The sequence below is a fragment of the Stegostoma tigrinum genome, chromosome 9 (assembly GCF_030684315.1).
Source record: "Stegostoma tigrinum isolate sSteTig4 chromosome 9, sSteTig4.hap1, whole genome shotgun sequence".
NCBI lineage: Eukaryota > Metazoa > Chordata > Chondrichthyes > Orectolobiformes > Stegostomatidae > Stegostoma > Stegostoma tigrinum.
Genome location: NC_081362.1, coordinates 30,329,206 through 30,353,132, shown reverse-complemented (window position 1 = coordinate 30,353,132; position 23,927 = coordinate 30,329,206). Strand labels below are relative to the sequence as shown.

At 43.5% G+C, this 23,927-nt stretch overlaps 1 protein-coding gene across 2 annotated transcripts in view; it reads left to right on the top strand.

Annotated features, from left to right (window-relative positions):
* The window catches only part of cga (glycoprotein hormones, alpha polypeptide), a 65,483-nt gene that overhangs the window by 18,161 nt on the left and 23,395 nt on the right, over positions 1 to 23,927 (top strand). For both annotated transcript variants that reach the window (XM_059648820.1, XM_059648821.1), the window contains exon 2: positions 5,669 to 5,906. In XM_059648820.1, coding sequence (XP_059504803.1) covers positions 5,904 to 5,906 — 3 coding nt within the window. In that variant the 5' untranslated portion in view covers positions 5,669 to 5,903. The remainder of the gene's footprint in view (positions 1 to 5,668; positions 5,907 to 23,927) is intronic.

The window sequence follows — 23,927 nt, the reverse complement described above, 5'->3', positions numbered from 1 at the left end:
GCATTTGGGCGAGTGAGCGACTCCAGTAAGCCGCCTACAACCTTCAAAGATGGGCTGGTCCCTCCTGACATAACCAAAGGAAGAAATGCTGCAGCAGTTAGAAAACTACATTGAAATACAGTTCTCGTTAGCGGAAACCCAAACCAAAATTGGGCAGAAATACAATATTGCCAAAGAACAGTGGACCCTAGCTGACATGAAATGGGTCTGAGGAAAAAAACCACTGGACAGAAGGATAAGGACAGAACTAAATCATTCCTTGCAGTAATGGGACAAACTCACCAAAGCAATTAATCATGTCTTGATCAGCCTGTGATCATGAAGTAAACCATTTTAAGGAGCAATTAATAGCAGTGCGTGAGCAGCTGCAAGTGGTTCGGCAAATCCAAGCTATTGCCCTTGGGAAATAGAGTGGCGAAAGTGATGGGTCCTGTAGCAATGAAAGCATTGAGGGCTGTATATCCCCAGCATCATTTTTATGACCGCTTAAAACCAAGAAGGTAACAATAGAGAAAATGGTAAGGTAAAGGTTAGAGGATAGCACTGAGGTGGATGTTCCAGAAAAACACACTGTATGGACCTTCAACCCCTAAAAGGTAGTCTGAAGAGATGCCTCACTCAAAGAAGGGGAAAGCCTAGATCGGTTAAGGGGAATATATATGCTCCATCCCTAGGATGGGATGCAGAATCTGAATGTCATTGCCCCTAAAAGAGAAGGACACCTTCTCCATGAGGCAGTCAAAGGTGCCCCTGGAGAGGACAAGCAGGAACCGTAAGTGGGCTGGCCAGCAATAAAACATTGGATTACAGGGGTATAGTCCACCTAAGACTGATTGGACGAAAGTAATGGCTTGCTGTCAAAAAGCTATAGAGGAAGTCCCAGAATATGTGGAAAGGTTTAGGACAACCTGGAAAGAGTATGCAGGAGTCTCAAACGTGCAGGACAGTAGAGATTTTGATGGTTGCGATTACAACCCAGTGAAGTCTGCTTTTGTGGCTGGACATAAACTTGAACTTGCTAAGATGCTAAAGCTCACCAAATCATGGGGGGGCTAATTATCATGAACTGGTGGACAGACCCTACTGGCTCGATTGAGATTTGGGTGCCAAATTGTGAACCCTGCAGACAGGATAAACGCCCAGGGAAGGCTACTGGGCAGAATGTGCTGGCAAAGGGGAAATGGGCGCAGTCGCCCGAGAAGCAATAAAGAAAAGGAGACCCAAAAACTGGAAGTAAGATCAATTTCCTACAGCAGTTTAAAGAGCTAACCACCCAGCAGCAGGAGGGTCTGAAGGTGACAGAAAACTGACAGACCCTGCCCCTTGCCCCTCTGTGCTCCTACTGGCTCTATGCCAGCAGAGGGATGACCATGAGGGTGGGCAACCTAGACATTGAGTGCCTTTTGGACACAGGAGCAGAGTTGATGTGCCTACCCCAGAAGTATCAGACCAAACTTCCACTAGACTGGACGGTGAGAACAGCTTATGGAGTAGGAGCTGACAGGACCAAACTCATGCACATTGCATTTGGCCCCCATGACTTAGTAACGTTTGTATGGGAGGACCTGTAGCCAGGCGACTCCTCGGAATGGATATGCTCGCCCAACTAAATTTGCCCTTACATTTTGATGATGGACAGATAACGTCTATCGGATCCCTACAATGGGAACAATTAAAAGACAACCCCATCTGGGCTATTGACAAGGGCAACTGCAGGTTACTGCAAATGTAGCCTATGACTTTTACAGGGATACCTCCGCCTTGCACTAAACAGTGCCCCATAAACATGGTGTCTTTTGCAGGAATCCTCCTGATATTTCAGAGGTTAGATGAAAAAGGGATTTTGGTAAAAGCCCACAGCACCTCTAACAACCTGGTGTGGCTCGTGCGAAAGGCAAGTGGAGAATGGAGATTAACTATAGATTACAGGAAAGCCATCCGATGCATGGATCACAATGTCCCACCAATAGCTGACCCCTGTACTATATTCAGGGCCTTAACACCAAACCACATGTGGTTCTCAGCTATAGATATGACTAACGGCTTCAATGCCCCTAGCACCTGAAGTATAGTGGCTTGCCTTTACAGTGCAGCAACAACAGTACACATGGACTCGACTCCCACAGGGATTCCACAACAGCCCGACTGTATACCATATAGAACATTACAGCATAGTACAGGCCCTTCGGCCCTCAATGTTGTGCCGACCTGTATGGCCTTACAAAAACACCTCTGCAAGCCAGTTGTCATTCAGTACATGGATGACATACTGATGGCTTCAGAAGTGGAAAAACAACATGAGAGAGACCTTAAGACTCTCCTCAACCACCTGCAATGGAAAGGTCATAAGGCCAGTATTGAAAAGGCTCAGATTGTCCAGAAAGAGGTAGTGTACCTAGGACAAAAAAATCTCCCATGGGAAAAGAGAGATCACCCACAGTCAGAATGCAGCCACACAGGCTGCCAAACAGTACATGACATTCAAGAGCAGAGGGCTTTCCTGTGTCTGTGTAACTTTAACCAAAGCTGGGTTGATTCGTTTACCCAATTAGCCCAGACCCTGACAGACACCCTGAAGGGGAAATGGGACCCAAAAGTACAAATTGTACTGACAAAGGGACAGGTAGAAGCCTTCCAGGACCTAAGAGAGCACTTTGTTATGCACCAGCTTTGGGGATCCCCAATAATGGAAAACCCTTTACATTATTTGGCCACCAGCAAGAGGGTTATATGATAGCGTTGCTGGCCCAGGAACATGGGTTGATACCTGTTGGGTATTACTGTGGGAAATTGGACAGTGGTAGCCCTTGGATGAAGGGTGCTGTTTTTAGAGTGGTGCTAGCTATATGAATGGCAATGGAAATTACTGCGAGTCTGGTGTTGGATCGGAGATTAATAGTTAAATGCAGGAATGCTGCTCACACTTTGCTGTCTGTTAACAGACTATCCCAGGTAAATGCTGCCCAATAGACCTGATGGACAGCAGTCCTAGAAGCCCCTAATGTACAAATAGTTCATGCGACCCTAGTCAATCCAGTCACACTATTACCGGTGCCTACAGAAGGGGAAGAGGATGACCGTGATTGTGTTGGAATCCTGCAGAAATTGGAGGTCAATAACCGAACGATGAATGAGGCTTTGCAAAACCCACACCTCATCTTTTACACTGATAGATCTTCTTTCGTGGAAAATGGTATAAGAAAAGCCAGATGGGCTGTCATGATACTCCACACTGGCATGACATCGGGAAGCCTACCCTCCAGAGCATAGGCACGGCAAACAGAATTATGAGGTCTGACTGAAGCCTGCAGAATAGCAGAGATGGGTGGAAGCTGCTCCTGCGAGAAAGGTCACAGCCAACTACACAGCTAAAGTAATGAAATGTGAGGCTGGATGAACACAGCAGGCCCAGCAGCATCTCAGGAGCACAAAAGCTGATGTTTCGGGCCTAGACCCTTCATCAGAGAGGGGGATGGGGTGAGGGTTCTGGAATAAATAGGCAGAGAGGGGGAGGCGGACCGAAGATGGAGAGAAAAGAAGATAGGTGGGGAGGTAGGGAGGGGATAGGTCAGTCCAGGGAAGACGGACAGGTCAAGGAGGTGGGATGAGGTTAGTAGGTAGGAGATGGAGTTGCGGCTTGGGGTGGGAGGAAGGGATGGGTGAGAGGAAGAACAGGTTAGGGAGGCAGAGACAGGCTGGGCTGGTTTTAGGATGCAGTGGGGGGAGAGAAAGAGCTGGGCTGGATGTGTGATGCAGTGGGGGGAGGGGACGAACTGGGCTGGTTTTGGGATGCGGTGGGGGAAGGGGAGATTTTGAAGCTGGTGAAGTCCACATTGATACCATTGGGCTGCAGGGTTCCCAAGCGGAATCTGAGTTGCTGTTCCTGCAGCCTTCGGGTGGCATCATTGTGGCACTGCAGGAGGCCCAGGATGGACATGTCATCTAAAGAATGGGAGGGGGAGTTGAAATGGTTTGCGACTGGGAGGTGCAGTTGTTTATTTCGAACCGAGCGGAGTTGTTCTGCAAAGCGGTCCCCAAGCCTCCGCTTGGTTTCCCCAATATAGAGGAAGCCACACCGGGTACAGTGGATGCAGTATAAACACATTGGCAGATGTGCAGGTGAACCTCTGCTTAATGTGGAAAGTCATCTTGGGGCCTGGGATAGGGGTGAGGGAGGAGGTGTGGGGGCAAGTGTAGCATTTCCTGCGGTTGCAGGGGAAGGTGCCGGGTGTGGTGGGGTTGGAGGGCAGTGTGGAGCGAACAAGGGAGTCACAGAGAGAGTGGTCTCTCCGGAAAGCAGACAGGGGTGGGGATTGAAAAATGTCTTGGGTAGTGGGGTCGGATTTTAGATGGCGGAAGTGTCGTAGGATGATGCGTTGTATCCGGAGGTTGGTGGGGTGGGGTGTGAGGACGAGGGGGATCCTCTTTGGGCGGTTGTGGCGTGGGCGGGGTGTGAGGGATGTGTTGCGGGAAATGCGGGAGACGCGGTCAAGGGCGTTCTCGACCACTGTGGGGGGAAAGTTGCGGTCCTTGAAGAACTTGGACATCTGGGATGTGCGGGAGTGGTATGCCTCATCGTGGGAGCAGATGCGGCGGAGGAATTGGGAATCGGGGATGGAATTTTTGCAGGTGGATGGGTGGGAGGAGGTGTATTCTAGGTAGCTGTGGGAGTCGGTGTGCTTGAAATGGACATCAGTTACAAGCTGGTTGCCTGAGATGGAGACTGAGAGGTCCAGGAAGGTGAGGGATGTGCTGGAGATGGCCCAGGTGAACTGAAGGTTGGGGTAGAAGGTGTTGGTGAAGTGGATGAACTGTTCGAGCTCCTCTGGGGAGCAAGAGGCGGCGCCGATATAGTCATCAATGTAACGGAGGAAGAGGTGGGGTTTGGGGCCTGTGTAGGTGCAGAAGAGGGACTGTTCCATGTAACCTACAAAGAGGCAGGCATAGCTGGGGCCCATGCGGGTGCCCATGGCCACCCCCTTAGTCTGCAGGAAGTGGGAGGAATCGAAAGAGAAGTTGTTGAGGGTGAGGACGAGTTCAGCTAGGCGGCTGAGGGTGTCGGTGGAGGGGGACTGGTCGGGCCTGCGGGACAGGAAGAAGCGGAGGGCCTTGAGGTGTATAGGGACTGGACGTCCATGGTGAAAATGAGGTGTTGGGGGCCAGGGAATTGGAAGTCCTGGAGGAGGTGGAGGGCGTGGGTGGTGTCACGGACGTAAGTGGGGAGTTCCTGGACCAAAGGGGAGAAAATGGAGTCCAGATAGGTGGAGATGAGCTAAAGTACTTTGTAAGCGTTACATACCCTGGTAGGGGCTACCCACCAGCATTGTGTGTCAAGAAGTTTGCCAGTTATTGAAAATTGACTGGAACTTTCATGTCATGCACAATTATTGGGGTAGGTGGAAAGAATGAGTCAGACTCTGAAACAGCAACTGACGAAATACCACCAAGAGGGAATGCCCTGGCCCCAGGCTTTCCCAATAATTCTGTGCAGCGTCAGGACTACCCCCAACAAAATGACAGGTCTGAGTCGATTTGAGATAGTGATAGGTAGGCCAATGTCCCAATCTGGGACTGTAGACCTACAGAGTGCCGACTGTCATATTATGAATGACCTTCTAATGTCTTACTGCCAAGCATTAACAGATGCTGAAATTTTGCCTCCTCACAGCTATCAGCTGCTCGGAAGGACACGCTAGATTGAGGTCACAACATCATACCAGACGAGTGGATTCTTGTGAGAAAGATGCACCAGGAACCTTAGGGACAAAGTGGGAAGGGCCATACCAGGTGTTGCTGATCACCCAGTCGACTGTCAAGTTCTAACAAAAGAAAGCCTGAATTCACGCCTCCCACATCAAACGGGCATTCTACAATAGAGTGTAACCAGAGATTGACTGACTACCATGGTATCACAGTCATTTTTTCAATTACTGTTATTGTAGTTTTTGTACTACTGAGATATTACAACATGTAAATACTTACCTCTAAAGATAGTAGGAACTGCAGATGCTGGAGAATCTGAGATAACAAGGTGTACAGATGGATGAACACAGCAGACCAAGCAGCATCAGAGGAGCAGGAAGGCTGAAGTTTCGGGCCTAGACCCTTGTTCTGAAGAAGGGTCTAGGCCTGAAACATCAGCCTTCCTGCTTCTCTGATGCTGCTTGGCGTGCTGTGTTCATCCAGCTCTACACCTTGTTATTTCTAATACTTATCTCAAAGTTGTTTTCTCTTTAATAAAGTTGCCAACAAGGTATTAAAAGTATGAACCATTCTCAACTACAATCCATGTCTCCGCAATCATTAACCAAATGAATTAGACATCATCTAAAAAAGAATTGAGTGATTCTCTTTGAAGGGCCTCGGTAGAATCAAAAGCGGGGATTGAGAGATATTGTAAGATGATTCTCTTTACTAACTTATTCACATACCCTCAATGTTTACTATACTGTGTTTCCATTCGTTCATAAAATTGCGATTTTGTAGAGCAAGATAAACTAAATTAAACAAACCTTCCAATCCATTACTGTTCCTTTACAACTTCCAGTTCTTATCGGCCCCATCCTGCAAGCAGTATTTAGACCTGTTTCTGTATCAAAGGCAGCCCCTGAATAACATTGTATCCGACTCAAAACAATGCCATCCTCACCTTCTTGTCATCATAACTCACTCGAAACCATGGAAAGATTATGATATTAATTAGCACTAGTAACCATCTCTTGGGACCCGAATAGGTTGCAGGACATCAAGTAGTTTGCTGAACTAGCATGTCCATATGGTCTGCTGCTCTTTATCTCTTCGAAATTTCCCTATACAATACCTATTTCTGTAACACTGTACTATCTATTTCTAACTTTTATTTAAGACTACCATCTTGTACTAACATACAAATTTATACTTTTTAAATACACATTAAGTAGGGTCACTGCCCCCTTAAAGAAACTTATGATCAAAACAGCACTTCTGTGAAACTGCATGAATTCATGTGCAAGAACTGTCAAAACTGGCAATGGTAAATGAAATCTCACGACCCAGCTGCAGGAGATCAGTTTAATGTCCTCCATACTTTTATTTGGTCCACGTATAATTTCTCACTTAGTTAGACCATATAGGCCTAGTATTTTTACTAACATTACTAACTTTAAAGACAAAAGGATTAATACCTCATAATTATGCAAGCTCATACTGGACAGACATTCTAATCCCATCAAGAGTAAGAGCCAGCATTTAGCAAGTGCTTAAACTGTCTACTGCTTCCCCAGGACAGATGTCACCAAAAGTTGTGTACAATAGATACAACTATTTGACACTATAGTGCTAAAATTTAAGTTTCTGAAAAAACTGTGTATAAAAGAGGCGACTATAAAACTGTACTTTGGGTTCCAGTGCTGCCATGAACTGTGCTATTACAGATACTCAATAAAGAGGCTATTTTCACCATTCACCGATCTTGGTCGTTAGTGAACACAATCCCTCAAGACCATTAGGCCCTCGGGACTTGTTGGGCTTTGATCCCGTACATTTCCCCAATGCCATTTTCTGACTAATAAGGATTTCCTTCTGTTTTTCCTTCATGTTTGACCCTCTGACCCCCAGCATTTCTTGAAGGATATTTGTGTCCTTCTTAGTGAAGACAGATCCGAAGTATTTTTTTCCAACTGGTCTGCCATCTCTTTGTTGTCCATTATGAATTCACCTGATTCTAAATACAAACATTTTGGCTTACATTTTGACTTCACCAGTCTTTTTCTCGTCACATATCTAAAGAAGCTTTTGCAGTCAGTTTTTCATATTCTGCTTTCCTTTTCCGAATTAAACTCTCAGTCCTTCTCTGCTGAATTTTAAATTTTTGCCAGTCCTTTGGTTTGCTGCTTTTTCTGGCCAATTTATATGCCTCTTCCTTGGCTTTAACACTGTTTCTCATTTCCCTCGTTTGCATTGGTTGACTCATGTTCCCTGTTTTACTCTTGCACTAGACAAGAAAGTACAGTGATTGAAGTTCATCCATGTGTTCTTTAAATGTCTACCATTGGCTATCCACTGTCAACCCCTTAAATCCTTGGCCAGTTTATTTTAGTCAGTGCATACCTCATGCCATCAAAGTTAGCTTTCTTTAAGTTTAGAACCTTAGTTTCAGATTTAATTGTGTCATTCTCCATCTTAATGAAGAATTCTACATTTAATGATCACTGTTCCTCCAAGGATCTTGCACCACAATGATGCTAATTAGGCCTCTTTTGTTACACAATATCCAGTCTAGGATGGCTTGCTCTCCAGTTGGTTCCTCAACATATTGGTTGAGGAAAGCATCCGTCATACATTCCAGGAAATCCTCCTCCATCATATTGCTCCCTGTTTGGTTAGTCTAATCAATATGTAGACTGAAGTCACACATAATAACTACTGTAGCCTTACTATATGCATTTCTAATTTCCTGTTTGATACAGTCCCCACCATCACAACTACTGTTTGGTTGTCTGTACACCAAATGCCTTATCTTACTGCTGCTTTCCCTCCTCACCAAAGGCTGTTATTCAGTTAAGCCTATACTTCAACTTCCAGCACCACTTCAACCACAAATGTCAAAATGGCTGCTCTGCTATTGCTTGCCTTCCTTTTATTTGCTCCTGGCAGTGACTGAGACAACTCCTCCCAGAATCCTTCTCAGCAGTGCCTTCAGTTACTTACGTTTTTATAATCTGAAGAAGCGAAGATGGCTGTTTGTAAAGTGTAGAATAGTAATGGAAGGTTTTAATGAGGGTGCCCAAAATCATTACGTTCCTATAAAGAAAGGGAGAACTTGTTTCCATCAAGAGGAGTATCTTTAACCAATGAATTCATTTTAAGAAAATGAGTGGATAAACAACAGGAGAGAAGAGGGGAACATATCTATTGTTATAATCTGGAGTACTTTTCCCGAATGAGTGGTAGATAAAGAATTTATAATAAGTTTCCACACAAACTATATTTCTGCTTAAAAGGGAAAAATAAGTTGTTGGCTGTCAGAAGGTGCCCAGGAATAGATATAGTTGGCATATTTCCAGAGAGTTGGTATATTGTGATTTACCAAATGGCATCCTTTTGTGCCTTGTGATCGTGGATTGAGAGTCAGGCAATTATTACAGATGAAAATGGCTGACACAACTATTACTGTTCGTCCTGTTGGACAAATGAGCAGGCAGATGGAGGGCATGCAGTTTTGGGGTCGATGATGGTCAGTGGGGAAGATGTTACATACATCATTGAGTGGTAGAGCACAAGTCTTAGTGAGAAGTGGGTGAAATAGCAGACATAAGGTGAGTGTGAGATATCAGAGAGAAGATGGCAGCACTTACTTTGGCAGAGTGGAGAAGGGCATAGACCTTACTACAGTTCTGCAAGTTCCTTTAGATGGCTGAGACTGCTTCAACATGAGTGGCAATCTTGGACCAGGCTGGCTGTGTCTAGTGTTGTATCTCCACTGCTGTTCCTGGGGAGGAGGAAGTCCTCCCTTAGTACTACCCATTTATCAAGAACTCCAGGACATGGATGCAAAGCACTCAAGGATTTTCCACTGAGTGCCAAATCCAGGGCAAAAGCCAGGAATCATGTCAGGCAGCTCCAGACTAACAATGGTTGCCTGGGTGCACAGTGGCTCTTAAAATTTGGTGTCTTTGGCAGGGGTGTTGATCAGCTCCCAGATCTCCAGTGAGTAGCAAGACAGAGAACCTGGCGTGAGCAAACAAATATCAGTTAAAGCGTGATTTTTGTCTGATACTGCATGAAAACTCATTTGGCCTCACAGTGACCATTTCTGTACCAAATAATTGGTAAGATTCCATCCTAAGACATAGGAGCAGAAGAAGGCCATTCAGTACATCAAATTTACTCTGCTATTCAATGAGACTATGGCTAATCTGATAATCCTCAAATCCACTATCTTACCTTTTACCTATACTTTTCATTCCCTAATTTATTAAAAATCTGTCTCAGCCTTGAAAGTTCTTAACCTAATGAGAATTAAGCACATAAACAATTTGAATTTCAAAAAGCAGGTATTCTTTATTCCACCGGCATCACATTTTTATAAACATGAAGGAAAATTAAGGCTAACCTCAGCAAAACAGTAATTACATAGAATTAAGGTTGTAGTTCACAACTGGCTATATATCCTTTCTCTACCTCTTGTACTCTCCACAAGATCTCTCTGATAACTCCAGAGTGGGTTTGCTTGACTGCCTGAGTTGTTCTTGTTGCCAATCCTCACTATTGTCTGCTGAAGACCCTGTTATCCACTTCCAAGTAAACCTCTAACCTCTCACACAGCTCAATGCACCACACTCCTGTCCCTCACATAACAGCATTCTCTGGAACTCAAAAATACCAATAATACAGCCCTCACATCCAAGTCTCAGTGTTTCCACATGCCTTCAGCTATTTCATGACCCCACATGAATATCCCCAACTGGCTAGGTTGCCAGATAAGATAGCTGAAATCATTAAGCTGTGGATGGAGGGATAAACTCAGTCCCTTTCTTTATTTACCCACTCTCCCACTTGGTTATAAAATTAATTTGAAAACTGATATCTTCCCTGATGGATACCTGATACCAGATCCAAATGAGCTTATGTTTTAAAAGTAGCCAATTTCTGCCCCTCACCTCTCCCTCACCACCACCAACCCCCCCAATTGGGGCAGCATGGTGGCTCAGTGGTTGACACTGCTGCCTCACAGCGCCAGGGACCCGGGTTTGATTCCACCCTCAGATGACTGTCTGTTGTGAGTTTGCACATTCTTCCCAGTGTGCGTGGGTTTCCTCCCAGTGCTCTGGTTTCGTACCACAGTCCAAAGATTTGCAGGCTAGGTTGACTGACCATGCTAAATGGCCTATAGTGTTCAAGGATGTATAGATTAGGTAGGTGGGTTATGGGGAGATGAGTCTGAGTAGGGTGCTCTGAGGGTAGGTGTGGGCTTGTTGGGCCAAAGGGCCTGTTTTCACACTTTAGGGATTCTATGAATCTGATTAAATCGGGCTTTCTTGAATTAATAAAAATAGTAAGTTTATAAATTACTACACATGAAAATTTCAATACATCTCATTTCTAATCCATATGTAAGTCTAAAAAAACAAAAGAATACTTTATGTGCATCAGCCTTTGGATTGATTTAAGTTAAGTTATGCATTCTTTTTCATCCTGTTGCACACATCACCCCGAAGTTAGGCCCGAAATGTCAGCTTTTGTGCTCCTGAGATGCTGCTTGGCCTGCTGTGTTCATCCAGCTTCACACTTTGTTACCCCGAAGTCACATTCTGTTTTCTCAAGATTACTGCATCCCATCCATCCTCCTCCCCACACTGACATCCATCTTCCCTTACTTTGCATTTTGATTACGCCCACATCTACTGAATCAGCATTTACACTTGCTGAGATCTTTTTGCATCTTCCACATAATTATTCTTGCTAAATATACTTCATTAATCATAGAACATAGAACCCCTACAATGTGGAAACAGGCCCTTTGGCCCAACAAGTCCACACTGACCCACAGAGCATCCCACCCAGACCCATCCCCATATAATCCACTTAACCTACACAGGTAGGTGGGTAGGAGGATGGAAGGGGTGGAGTAATATTGAGAAAATAGAATGTGACTTTGGGGTGATGTGTGCAACAGGATGAAAAAGAATATTTTGGAGACTGTGATAATAATCATGGAGCCTCACTTTACAAAACCAGTAGAAAGGGAGACAAACTATTTCAAAAAGAAACTAGACAAGCACATCTGTGAAGTAAATGTTCAAATCAATGGGGATAAAGCAAATGGAAGGCACTGACTGGTCTGTTCTACAGAAATCTGATATAAACTTGTAAACTTGAATAGCCCATTTTGTGCTATAATGGCATGATTACTCTGAGCTCATGTCACACGTGTTCTTTTGCAAACAATTACAAACCAGGAAGTAAAATATAATGAGATGCTATGTTTAAAAGTCACGGGCATACATTTCTTGGTTTATCACTTGATAAATTATCATATTCCAAATGTAAAAATAAACATTTTTATAATAAATATTTTAAAAATAAATACCTTGATCTCATGAGATCCAAACTTGAAAAATGCTAATTGTGAATTTTTATTTTATGGACAACACATTGAGTGATGTCTGTGAATTCTTGTTGAATAAGCGTAATACTAAATGTTTTGCTAAATTACATGAACCACTTTCTTGATTATGCTACCTGTTTAATTTGTCTTAGTAGTCAGCTTTGAAATGGAAATCCTAGAAACAAGGATCAGTCTGTCTGACTGCACATCTCTCCAAGGCCACGTTCCTTTAAAAATACTCATTACTATCCTTGTTCAGACCCATTTTTGCTGGAGGAAAGCATAACAAAACTGCTATTAGAATGATTAAATTGTGTAATATAATTTACCACTTTTGTTTTGGAGATTTGTATTCAGCTAATTTTGAGCTTTACAAATACTCTTTGTTTAACCATACATTGTTATATTGGCAATTCAAATCTGGTTTCAGAAGTTTTACTTTTGGTATTTATATATTAAATCAGTTTTAGAGGGAAAAGTAATCACATTATGTGGATAACAAAGGTGATATGTACAAAGTGAACACTCATAATGGACCATCTGCATTTATTGAGCAATGAGATCTTTTAAACTCTTAGAACACTGAATAATCATTGGTTCAAATCTGTCTTCTATTGCATGGCATAGACATGCTAGGTGAGCCCCCAGCTATGATATTTTGGGTTCTTTATGTAACTTCTGGCTACCTAGCTCCATGCTCCCTTCACTGTTCCCTTGCAGGCTGCTCCCCTATACTCTACATCATTGCCCACCTCATCAGGCTTTCTGCACTAAATGTATTACATTCAAATTGTTATCCTTATTTATGGATTGTTTTATGACCTCTTCCTTTAACCTCATCAACATCTGGTCCTGTATATCTGATCTCTTTTACAAGTCTACCTTCACCAAATCTTTGGTCACAGATCCTTCAGTCTTCTCCATCCCAAACTCTGGAACTCATCTGCCGACTAAATCCATCAAACTTACCATTTCCCTTCTCACTTTCAATCACAAAATGTACAAGTTGAATTATTTTTGGTTTAAGTGTGATTTACATTCAAGTCTTTTTGGAGGGATATTTGCCTTTCGACCCAGTGAAATTTCTTACTGTATCTTATGAAACATGCCTCCTTAACTAAGACCAAATTACTGCAGATGCTGGAATCTGAATTCAGCCTCTGATGAAGAGTCATCTAGACTCAAAATATTAGCATGCCTCCTTTCTACCCGTCTTACCATTTACTGTTTCAATCTAATCATTGTCTGGTAGGGGAAATCATATATTAGCAAGCAGGCAGACAAGTCCAAGCATGAATTTCTCCTGAAGTCAATCAAATATTTACGATAGAGGCTCCTTCCATGCGACTAAAAATCACCAGATCATTGATGTATGGCACACAGTTGGGTAATCTTGAAATGGCTTTCTTGGTACATATTTGAAATGTGGCTTGAGCATTTTTCATACCAAATGGCATGACTTTAAACTGATACATTTCATTTGGTGTCAGAAAAACTGACATTTCCTTCATCTCACATTAAAAATACCTGCCAATATCCTCTGAGTAAGTTCAACTTAGACACACAAGTTGCTTGTCCAACCTTCTGAGTATAGTCTTCCAAATATGGAATGGGATAGGAATCAGATTTTGTAACAAAACAAACAGATTTTGTGACTTTGCGATTGTAACCAATGGTGGTCCATGTGGTTTTGGCAGCACTACTATAAGTGAGCTCCATTTGCTGCCAATCACTTTGATTATATTGCCTTTGAGAGGCCTTTTTTGAACCAGTGCCACCTTGAGGGTTAAATCTATAGGAATGTTGTTTAATTGAAATAGCATTTCCGATATCTATATCATGCATACTCAAATTAGTATTTCTCAGCTTATTCCCACATATCCCTACATGATTGTAATAACTCTTTTAAGCCATTTTTATTTTCCTCTGGAAGGTAATCCACTAGTTTATCCCAATTTGAGAACTTGCTTATTGTCCAATTTAATTTGAGGAATGTTAAATTCGGAATCACCTAAACTTGTTGCTTCACTGTTTTAACCAGTAATACATTCTCCTTTTGCTTTCCTTCCCTATCAAAATATCGTTTGAGCATATTCACATGACAGATTTCTTTTTATCTGCAATTCCTATTAAATAGTTCACCTCACTCAATTTCTTTTCAATTGGATAAGGCCTACTAAAACTTGCCTTTAAATGTTCACCTACCATTGATAGTAATACCAACTAGCGAATTATCTCCATGAGCAAAATTGTGAATTTTTGATTTCTTGTCTACTTCCTGCTTCACCTCATGTGCTACTTTTAAATGCTACCTAGCCAACTCACCTCCTCTGTTTAATCTCTCTCTGAAAGTTGACAATCCATGCATAGTCTCTGAACTCTGACTCACCAATTTGTCCTTAATTTGTGGTCCTGTCACCTCATGCCCAAAACCCAATCCAAATGGACTTAATTTTAGTTTATTCATTAAGTGCATCCCTAATTGCAAAATGTCTATCCTCTGGATTGACTTGACTATAACCTCTGAACGTAGTTTTTAAAGTTTGATGCCGCCTTCCTAATGCTTCTTGTGATTCTGGATGGTATGCAGTGGACTTAAATTGTTTTATTCCACAGCTAACCATAACTTCCTTGAATAACTGATGCAAAATTTGATCCTTGATCAGATTGCATTTCTGTGGGTAGTCCATATTGAGTAACTCTTCTAAAATCCTTTCAGCTATGATACTGTGCAATAGAATGACCTCTAGAAATTTAATAGACACATCCACTACAGTCAACAAATACTGATTCTTTTGTTTTGGGCAGCGGTCTTATGCAACCAATTAAGACTCTCAAAGAAGGTTCCTTAAATGTGATCAGATATAATGGGAACTGCAGACGCTGGAGAATCCAAGATAACAAAGTGTGGGCCTGGATGAACACAGCAGGCCAAGCAGCATCTTAGGAGCACAAAAGCTGACATTTCGGGCCTAGACCCTTCCTGGTTTGCTTCAGGACGTGGTTGAGCAGTTTCAAGGCCAAAGAGACCACAAGAGAGTTGCAGTGGGAGAGAGATCCCCTGAGGTTGGTCCAGAGGGAGGAGGGTAACTTCTTGAGGTTAGGCATCCTGGAAGAGGCTTCGCAGTGAGGTTAAGATTGTGATCAGAGATAATGGGAACTGCAGATGCTGGGGAATCCAAGATAACAAAGTGGGGGGCTAGATGAACACAGCAGGCTAAGCAGCATCTTAGGAGCACAAAAGCTCGAAACGTCAGCTTTTGTGCTCCTAAGATGCTGCTTGGCCTGCTGTGTTCATCCAGCCCCACACTTTGTTATCTTTAAATGTGAGAATTGGTTTTAAGGGTGCTGGTTTTATCACTGCTTGAAGTTTTCCAATTATCTGACATGTATAGCAAAGTTCAACTACATCCTTATGCAAGATAATAAAGTGTGAAGCTGGATGAACACAGCAGGCCAAGCAGCATCTCAGGAGCACAAAAGCTGACATTTCGGGCCTAGACCCTTCATCAGAGAGGGGGATGGGGTGAGGGTTCCGGAATAAATAGGGAGAGAGGGGGAGGTGGACCAAAGGTGGAGAGAAAAGAAGATAGGTGGAGAGGAGAGTATAGGTGGGGAGGTAGGGAGGGGATAGGTCAGTCAAGGGAAGACGGACAGGTCAAGGAGGTGGGATGAGGTTGGGGAAATGGAGGTGCGGCTTGGGGTGGGAGGAAGGGATGGGTGAGAGGAAGAACAGGTTAGGGAGGCAGAGACAGGCTGGGCTGGTTTTAGGATGCAGTGGGGGGAGGGAAAGAGCTGGGCTGGATGTGTGATGCAGTGGGGGGAGGGGACGAACTGGGCTGGTTTTGGGATGCGGTGGGGGAAGGGGAGATTTTGAAGCTGGTGAAGTCCACATTGATACCATTGGGCTGCAGGGTTCCCAAGCGGAATATGAGTTGCTGTTCCTGCAACCTTCGGGTGGCATCATTGTGGCACTGCAGGAGTCCCATGATGGACATGGCATCTAAAGAATGGGAGGGGGAGTTGAAATGGTTCGCGACTGGGAGGTGCAGTTGTTTGTTGTGAACCGAGCGGAGTTGTTCTGCAAAGCAGACCCAAGCCTCTGCTTGGTTTCCCCAATGTAGAGAAAGCCACACCGGATATAATGGATACATTATACCACATCGGCAGATGTGCAGGTGAACGTCTGCTTAATGTGGAAAGTCATCTTGGGGCCTGGGATGGGGGTGAGGGAGGAGGTGCGGGGGCAAGTGTAGCACTTCCTGCGGTTGCAGTGGAAGGTGCCGGGTGTGGTGGGGTTGGAGGGGAATGTGTAGCGAACAAGGGAGTCATGGAGAGAGTGGTCTCTCCGGAAAGCAGACAAGGGTGGGGATGGAAAAATGTCTTGGGTGGTGGGGTCGGATTGTAGATGGCGGGAGTGTCGGAGGATGATGCGTTGTATCCGGAGGTTGGTGGGGTGGTGTGTGAGGACGAGGGGGATCCTCTTTGGGCGGTTGTGGCGGGGGCGGGGTGTGAGGGATGTGTTGCGGGAAATGCGGGAGACGCGGTCAAGGGCGTTCTCGACCACTGTGGGGGGAAAGTTGCGGTCCTTGAAGAACTTGGACATCTGGGATGTGCAGGAGTGGAATGCCTCATCCTGGGAGCAGATGCGGCGGAGGCGGAGGAATTGGGAATAGGGGATGGAATTTTTGCAGGAGGGTGGGTGGGAGGAGGTGTATTCTAGGTAGCTGTGGGAGTCGGTGTGCTTGAAATGGACATCAGTTACAAGCTGGTTGCCTGAGATGGAGACTGAGAGGTCCAGGAAGGTGAGGGATGTGCTGGAGATGGCCCAGGTGAACTGAAGGTTGAGGTGGAAGGTGTTGGTGAACTGTTCGAGCTCCTCTGGGGAGCAAGTGGCGGCGCCGATACAGCCAACACATCCCCCGCCTTCCTAGACCTCTCAGTCTCCATCTCAGGCAACCAGCTTGTAACTGATGTCTATTTCAAGCCCACCAACTCCCACAGCCCATGTGGACTTCACCAGCTTCAAAATCTTCCCTTCCCCCACCGCATCCCAAAACCAGCCCAGTTCGTCCCCTCCCCCCACTGCATCACACAACCAGCCCAGTTCTTCCCCCCAACCCACTGCATCCCAAAACCAGCCCAGCCTGTCTCTGCCTCCCTAACCTTTTCTTCCTCTCACCCATCCCTTTCTCCCACCTCAAGCCGCACCTCCATTTCCTACCTACTAACCTCATCCCACCTTCCTTGACCTGTCCGCCTTCCCTGGACTGACCTATCCCCTCCGTACCTCTCCACCTATACTCTCCTCTCCAGCTATCTTCTTTTCTCTCCATGTTCGGTCCGCCTCCCCCTATCTCCCTATTTATTCCAGAACCCTCACCCCATCCCCCTCTCTGATGAAGGGTCTAGGCCCGAAACGTCAGCTTTTGTGCTCCTGAGATGCTGCTTGGCCTGCTGTGTTCCTCCAGCTTCACACTTTATTATCTTGGATTCTCCAGCATCTGCAGTTCCCATTATCTCTGATACATCCTTATTCAGTCCAGACTGATAAAAGTGTTTGCATTTTGGCTGGAATTTTCCTTACTCCCAAATGACCTCATACTGGTAATTCAGGAGCTACCTGCAACACTTTTCTGTCGCCCACCAATTATACCACTAGATTTTCTGTCCATTTCTCATCCACCTGAATGTGATGTTCTCCATTTCCTCATCAAGATGTCATTTTTAAGGGAGTAACATACTGCGACATAATCAGATTCTTCTTCTGTGTACAGTTTTTGATATAATTACTTTAGTTTTTCATCTGTTGTAATTCAGCTAATTGAACTAAAAATATCCACTTTGTCCTCCATTTGTTCTTGTTCTTTTTTCTCTCAACCATTTGATCAAACATGCTTGCTGATAATTGAACTTCAACTTCCTTAGTTTTATTCTTTGATTCCTCCCCCTATTTCAACCTATAGTTTGTGACTTCAGTGAGATCACCATTTCCCTTACCATCTAAGGATTTCTCTTTTCCCAATTTATCTCTCAAATGGAAATGGATGTTTGAAGCTGAACTTATTTATAGACCAACTCAATCATCTGCAATTTCTGCTGCTAATCTTGTGGTCTTAACTCTTCCACAAGTTCTCACTATTTTGGGAAGTGATGTAAATACCTCACTAGTTACCACACAGTCAGGAAAAATCCCAGGGTATACTTCCTGTAAAACTCGGTTGCCGCATTTTCCACTGGTTTTTCAACCACAGCAGGCATCACGCTCACCTGTGATTTTGCTATATCATTACCAAGGATGAACTCTATTTCCAGAACCATGATTTTTTCTATTCCTCCTACTACCACTTCACCGGACTCTCCACCCTCACTATACAATGGAACTCTGCTGTTTTCGCAATAAATTCCATACATTACCATATTTTCTGGCATCACTGTTGAATTACACATCTCCTCAATCTCTCACCAAAGATTTACTTGCTCCTGTATCTCTTAAAATTTTAATTTATTTACCTGCTCCTCCTGGCATATATGAATAAAAGTTACACTTGCAAGTAAATTCCTTAAAGAGATCTGGCACTATCTTCTGAAACAACCCCTGATCAGATTGTACAACCTTTGCACTTTTTAGCTTCCACTGTGTTTTCCTTTACCACTTCAATAGAATCTTTGGCTTATCCTGTTTGTCCACATCTGTCTTCCCAGTGCTTTTTCTAAATCACCAACACTGACTTCATTTGACGTAGTTTATTACAGTGAAAACATGAGCTTTTTTACTTCATTTTCCTTCTCATGGATTTCTGTTTTACCATAGTATATCTTCAATGAGATCACCATTTCCCTTACCATCTAAGGATTTCTCTTTTCCCAATTTATCTCTCAAATGGAAATGGATGTTTGAAGCTAAACTTATTTATAGACCAACTCAATCATCTGCAATTTCTGCTGCTAATCTTGTGGTCTTAACTCTTCCACAAGTTCTCACTACTTCGGGAAGTGAATGTTTGAACTCCAAATAGTCATCTCTAAAGCCATCGTATGCTTGATCTATTTTCAATGCCTTTATCTACCTATCAAACTTACTTTGCTTGATTCTTTCAAACTCTATGTTTGACCAGGTTCCCTCAGATTCTGAAAATGTTATCCCTCGGCTCCGAGTACGAGCTCATATGCACTTAAGATGGCTATTTTCATCTCATCATACTCTCCAGATACCTCCTGAAAGTGATGTAAATACCTCACTAGTTCTACCTACTAACTTTGTTTAGATTGCAATACCCACACGGTCACTGGCCATTTCATTTATTTAGCCACTTTATCAAATGAAACAAAAAAAGGCTTCTACATCCTTCTCGAACTTAGGCAATGCTTGGACATATTTAAACAGATTCCCATTAGCCTTTGGCTACAATGGGATTGCTCTCCATCATTACCTTCATTGCTACTTCGAACTTTCACCTCTATCTCTGCCATTTTAAATCAGCTTTGAATTTTCAGTTCCAACTTCTGAAGTTCAAAAGCTCTCCCTTTTCTGCTGGGGCCATTCTTTCCTTTTTCCTCTGCATTTAGTTGTAATTAAAATTGTTTCATTTCCTTTTCCCTTTTTGTTCTGTCAGTGCTATTTTCCACACGCTCCCCCCACCTTGCCATTGCTAAAATTCAATTGTAAATAAAACAGCATAAATTAGAAGCAATTTCCAATGATTCATTCCATTCCTGACAATTGTAAATGTAGAGCTATTGGTGCAAAAGTTTCCCTTTTCATCACAGACATAGGAAACTCCAATTTCAACTTGTGATCAGAGATAATGGGAACTGCAGATGCTGGAGAATCCGAGATAACAAAGTGTGAAGCTGGATGAACACAGCAGGCCAAGCAGCATCTCAGGAGCACAAAAGCTGACGTTTTGGGCCTAGACCCTTCATCAGAGCGGGGGATGGGGACAGTCTTACCTATCCCCTCCTCCCACCTTGAGCCACACCTCCATTTCCCACCTACCAACCTCATCCCGCCTCCTTGACCTGTCTGTCCTCCCTGGACTGACCTATCCCCTCCCTACCTCTCCACCTATCTTCTCCTCTATCCATCTTCAGTCCGCCTTCCCCACTCTCCCTATTTATTTCAGAACCCTCTCCCCATCCCCCACTCTGATGAAGGGTCTAGGCCCAAAATGTCAGCTTTTATGCTCCTAAGATGCTGCCTGGCCTGCTGTGTTCATCCAGCTTCACACTTTGTTATCTCCAATTTCAACTTGTTTGTCAAGTCTCCAACCTTTGCCTTGCTCTCTTTCTGTAAAACTCGTGAAGTGACTTTTCCATTCTCAGGAAACTCTTGATGACTGAAAGAGCCATTATTACACAAGGCACACCCTGTTCAATCCATTTGAATTCAACACCCGAAAAGAGAACACCAATATTCACCACTGAGTTTGAGTCCAAGAATGCTAAACCAAAGCTGGGGTTAGTGATTTTGATCTCAACAAGAGCTCCCCTCCACCACCCAATTTGTTATGGACCAAACAAAACCCCAGCAAAACACATAAAGCACAGATCCTAATGTTTTCTTATTTTAAAGGAAAGTGCCAAATGTAATGTTCCAGATGCAATTCAAATGGTCAAATTATTCGGCTTGAAACGAAACAAACTTTATTTTTACACTATAATTAAAATACGCACAAAATAAAGAGAAAAGAATTGGCTTAATTAACTATCTAATTAACTGTTCCAATATAATAACTTCTCATAAGCATAACCTTAGTAAAGGCAAAGAGTGTAAAACGGATTGTGTCATGCAATTTTGACAGCAGGAAGAGAATCCCAGAAAGAGAGGAAAATGCTTCCACACCAAGATTCAAGACCCCAGCAACTGCTCCTAAAAGCTAAACTAAAAGTCCTGATTCTGTGGGAGCTTGACCCCACCCACGCAGGCTGTTCCTAATGTTCCAACTTTTAAAAGCCTCAAGCCATTTATTTTATTGACTTGAAACAGACCATTGTCTCAACTTCTTCATTAAACAACCAAGACAATGTATACCTCTTAAAGAGATAATATTGTCATATTGCAGGGGTGTTTTTGAAATGTTAGAAAGTTTGCCAGAATAATTCCTGGAACAAGCAGATTGCTTTGTGATTCTAGTCTCAAAGAATATGCTTGAGTCTTAATTAGAGAAGGGCAATAAATACTGACCTAGCCAACAACTTCCTCACCCTATCAGTGAATAAAAAATGCCCTGACTGAGTGCAGCAAATGATTTTCGGAAACTAGAGCACCTGGCCAAAACCCATGGAGGCAAGGGGAGAACATACAAACTTCACAGCCATTCGTGGATGTAATTGAACCTGGATGTCTGGTGTTGTGAGGCTGCCATGCCAACTACTGAGCCCTTATACTTTGGCTGTACCAAAGGATAGAGTAGATAACTAGAATGATGTTAGGTGGCTCATGCAGGGAAAACCTAAGCGCATATGGGTCAAAACACCTGGTCTTGCTTTTGATAGATGTCTGTGACTACCAACATGGTTGTAATGGAACCAAATTTTTGTAAAAATGATGGTGGCAAGCCTGCATCTAATGATTCATATCTTGAAGCAGGGGTACTGGTTGTTATCCTCCCTTTAATATTTACTTTCAGGTTAATATTTTAGTCATTTCAAAAGTTGTTTTTCAAATTTGATAATGTCTGAATGCAGATTTATCATAATCCTCTGGTTGTTTTCAGTGTCACAGTGACTGAAATCGTCTGGAGTTATTGGTAACTTAAGATACTTTAAGCCCTTAAAATATGGGAGTTGGGGAAATTGAGCAGTTGTTAAATGGCTCATCCACCAAATTGGTTCTTGATCAGGATTTGGCTGAGAGGCTAATTGCGTCAGTCGAGCCCATGTTTATGCTGTGCTTAATCCAATGTATCGGCTACAGGTGCATATAACAAGCAACTATTGGTATAAATACAGTGAGATCCAGCTGTGACAGTTTATAAAAGTGGATAGCAGCAAAGCTAGACAGACCAGCAAAGCATCATAACTGGCTGCATCAGGTTGCCATCAAATTACAGAACAATGGTGAGTTGTGCATGATAGTTCAGCTTATAGTTTATTTCTTTAGAATCATAGAATCCTGACAGTGTGGAAGCAGGCCATTTGGCCCATTGAATCCACAACAATCCTCTAAAGATTGACCCCCCCCCCCCCCCACCCTGTACCCTTTCTATGTAACCCTACATTTCCCATGGCCAGTCCATCTAACCTGCACATTCTTGGTCTGTGGGAGGAAACTGCAGCACCTGGAGGAAACCTGTACAGACATGATGACTATGTGCAAACTCCAAACTGACATTTGCCAGTGGCTAGATTGAACCTGGGTTCCTGCTGCTGTGAGGAAGCAGTGCTAACCATTGAGCCACTGTGCTGCCCCAGATCTTACCCTTGGTAAGCTAATTTTATTTCATGTTAAAGTATCACAATGTTAATATCACTTCTTTCTGTCAAGTGTGTGGGTCCAAATCCCTCAACAAATTTCACCAGAAATTAAGAGACAACATCCACTGCACTACCCTCATTCAGGTATTTAAAGAATTGACAAGGAGGCTCAAAGTTGTAAGGTATGACCTTCCCTTAAAGTCTCACTGACTATCCCCAGTTTGCCCATGCCTCTCTAAATTACAGTATCTGACCTCAGGATTGATTCCAACAATTTGCCCACCAAAGAAAGATGAACTGGCATATAATTGTTTGGCATTTCCTTGGTACCATTTTTAAAATAATTGAACCACATTGGTCTTCCTGCAGTCTTTTGACACCTCACCTGTGTCCAATGAGGATTGAGAAATAAATGTCAGAGTATTTGCTAGTTTGTCCATATGCCTTCAACATAAGGAGTAATAAGGGTAAGGCAGATTAGTTTAAGGCCTGAATCAGTACATGGGACTATGTTGTGGCCATTAGACACTTGGTTGAGAGAGGGCCAGGACTGGCTGCTCAACTTTCCAAGGTTTTGTTGTTTTAGACAAGCCAGAGGTAAGAGAAGTGGAAGAGTTGCTTACTAATCAGACAGGATGTTACATCTGAATTCGGAGAGGACATACCGGAGAGCTTATCCACTCAGGTAATATAGGTAGAGATCAAAAATAAGATGGGTACAGTCACTTTGAAAGGATCATCAGGCCCTGAGCCATTGAGGAACAAGTGTGTAGGCAGATTATGGAATGATGCAATAGAAACAGTTGTCATAGTGGGTGACTTTAGTTTCCCCAGTATTGACAGGGCCTGCCATGAAGCAAGAGGTTTAGATGGGGCAGAATTTAAGTGCTTTCTTGAAACAATAAGTGGATAGTCCATCTAGAGAAGGAACTGTACTGAACCTTATACTGGCTAATGAACTTGGCCAGGTGACTGATCTTTCAGCGGGATGGCATTTTGGAAACAGTGATCATACCTCTTTAGTTTTAAGATAGCTTTGAATAGGAATAAGTTAGGACCTTGTGGCATGTTTCTAAACTGGGGGAAGACAAATTACATCTGTTTTGGGCAAGAGCCAGGGAGTGTTAATTGGGAGGAGCTGTTACCCTCGAAGCGACCACTGAAGTAATGTGGTAAAGAAGGTGTATGTCATGCATGCATGCATTTACTGGTCAGGTAATTGAGTACAAGAGTCAGGATGTCATGTTGCAGCTTTATAAAGACCACACTTAGAATACTGCGTTCAAATCTGGCTCCCACATTACAGAAGAGATGTGGAGGCTTTGGAGAGGGTGCCAAAGAGGTTTGGCAGGATGGTCCCTGGATTAGAGGGTATATAAAGAAAGGCTAGAAAAAAACTTGTGGTGTTTTCTCTGGAGGT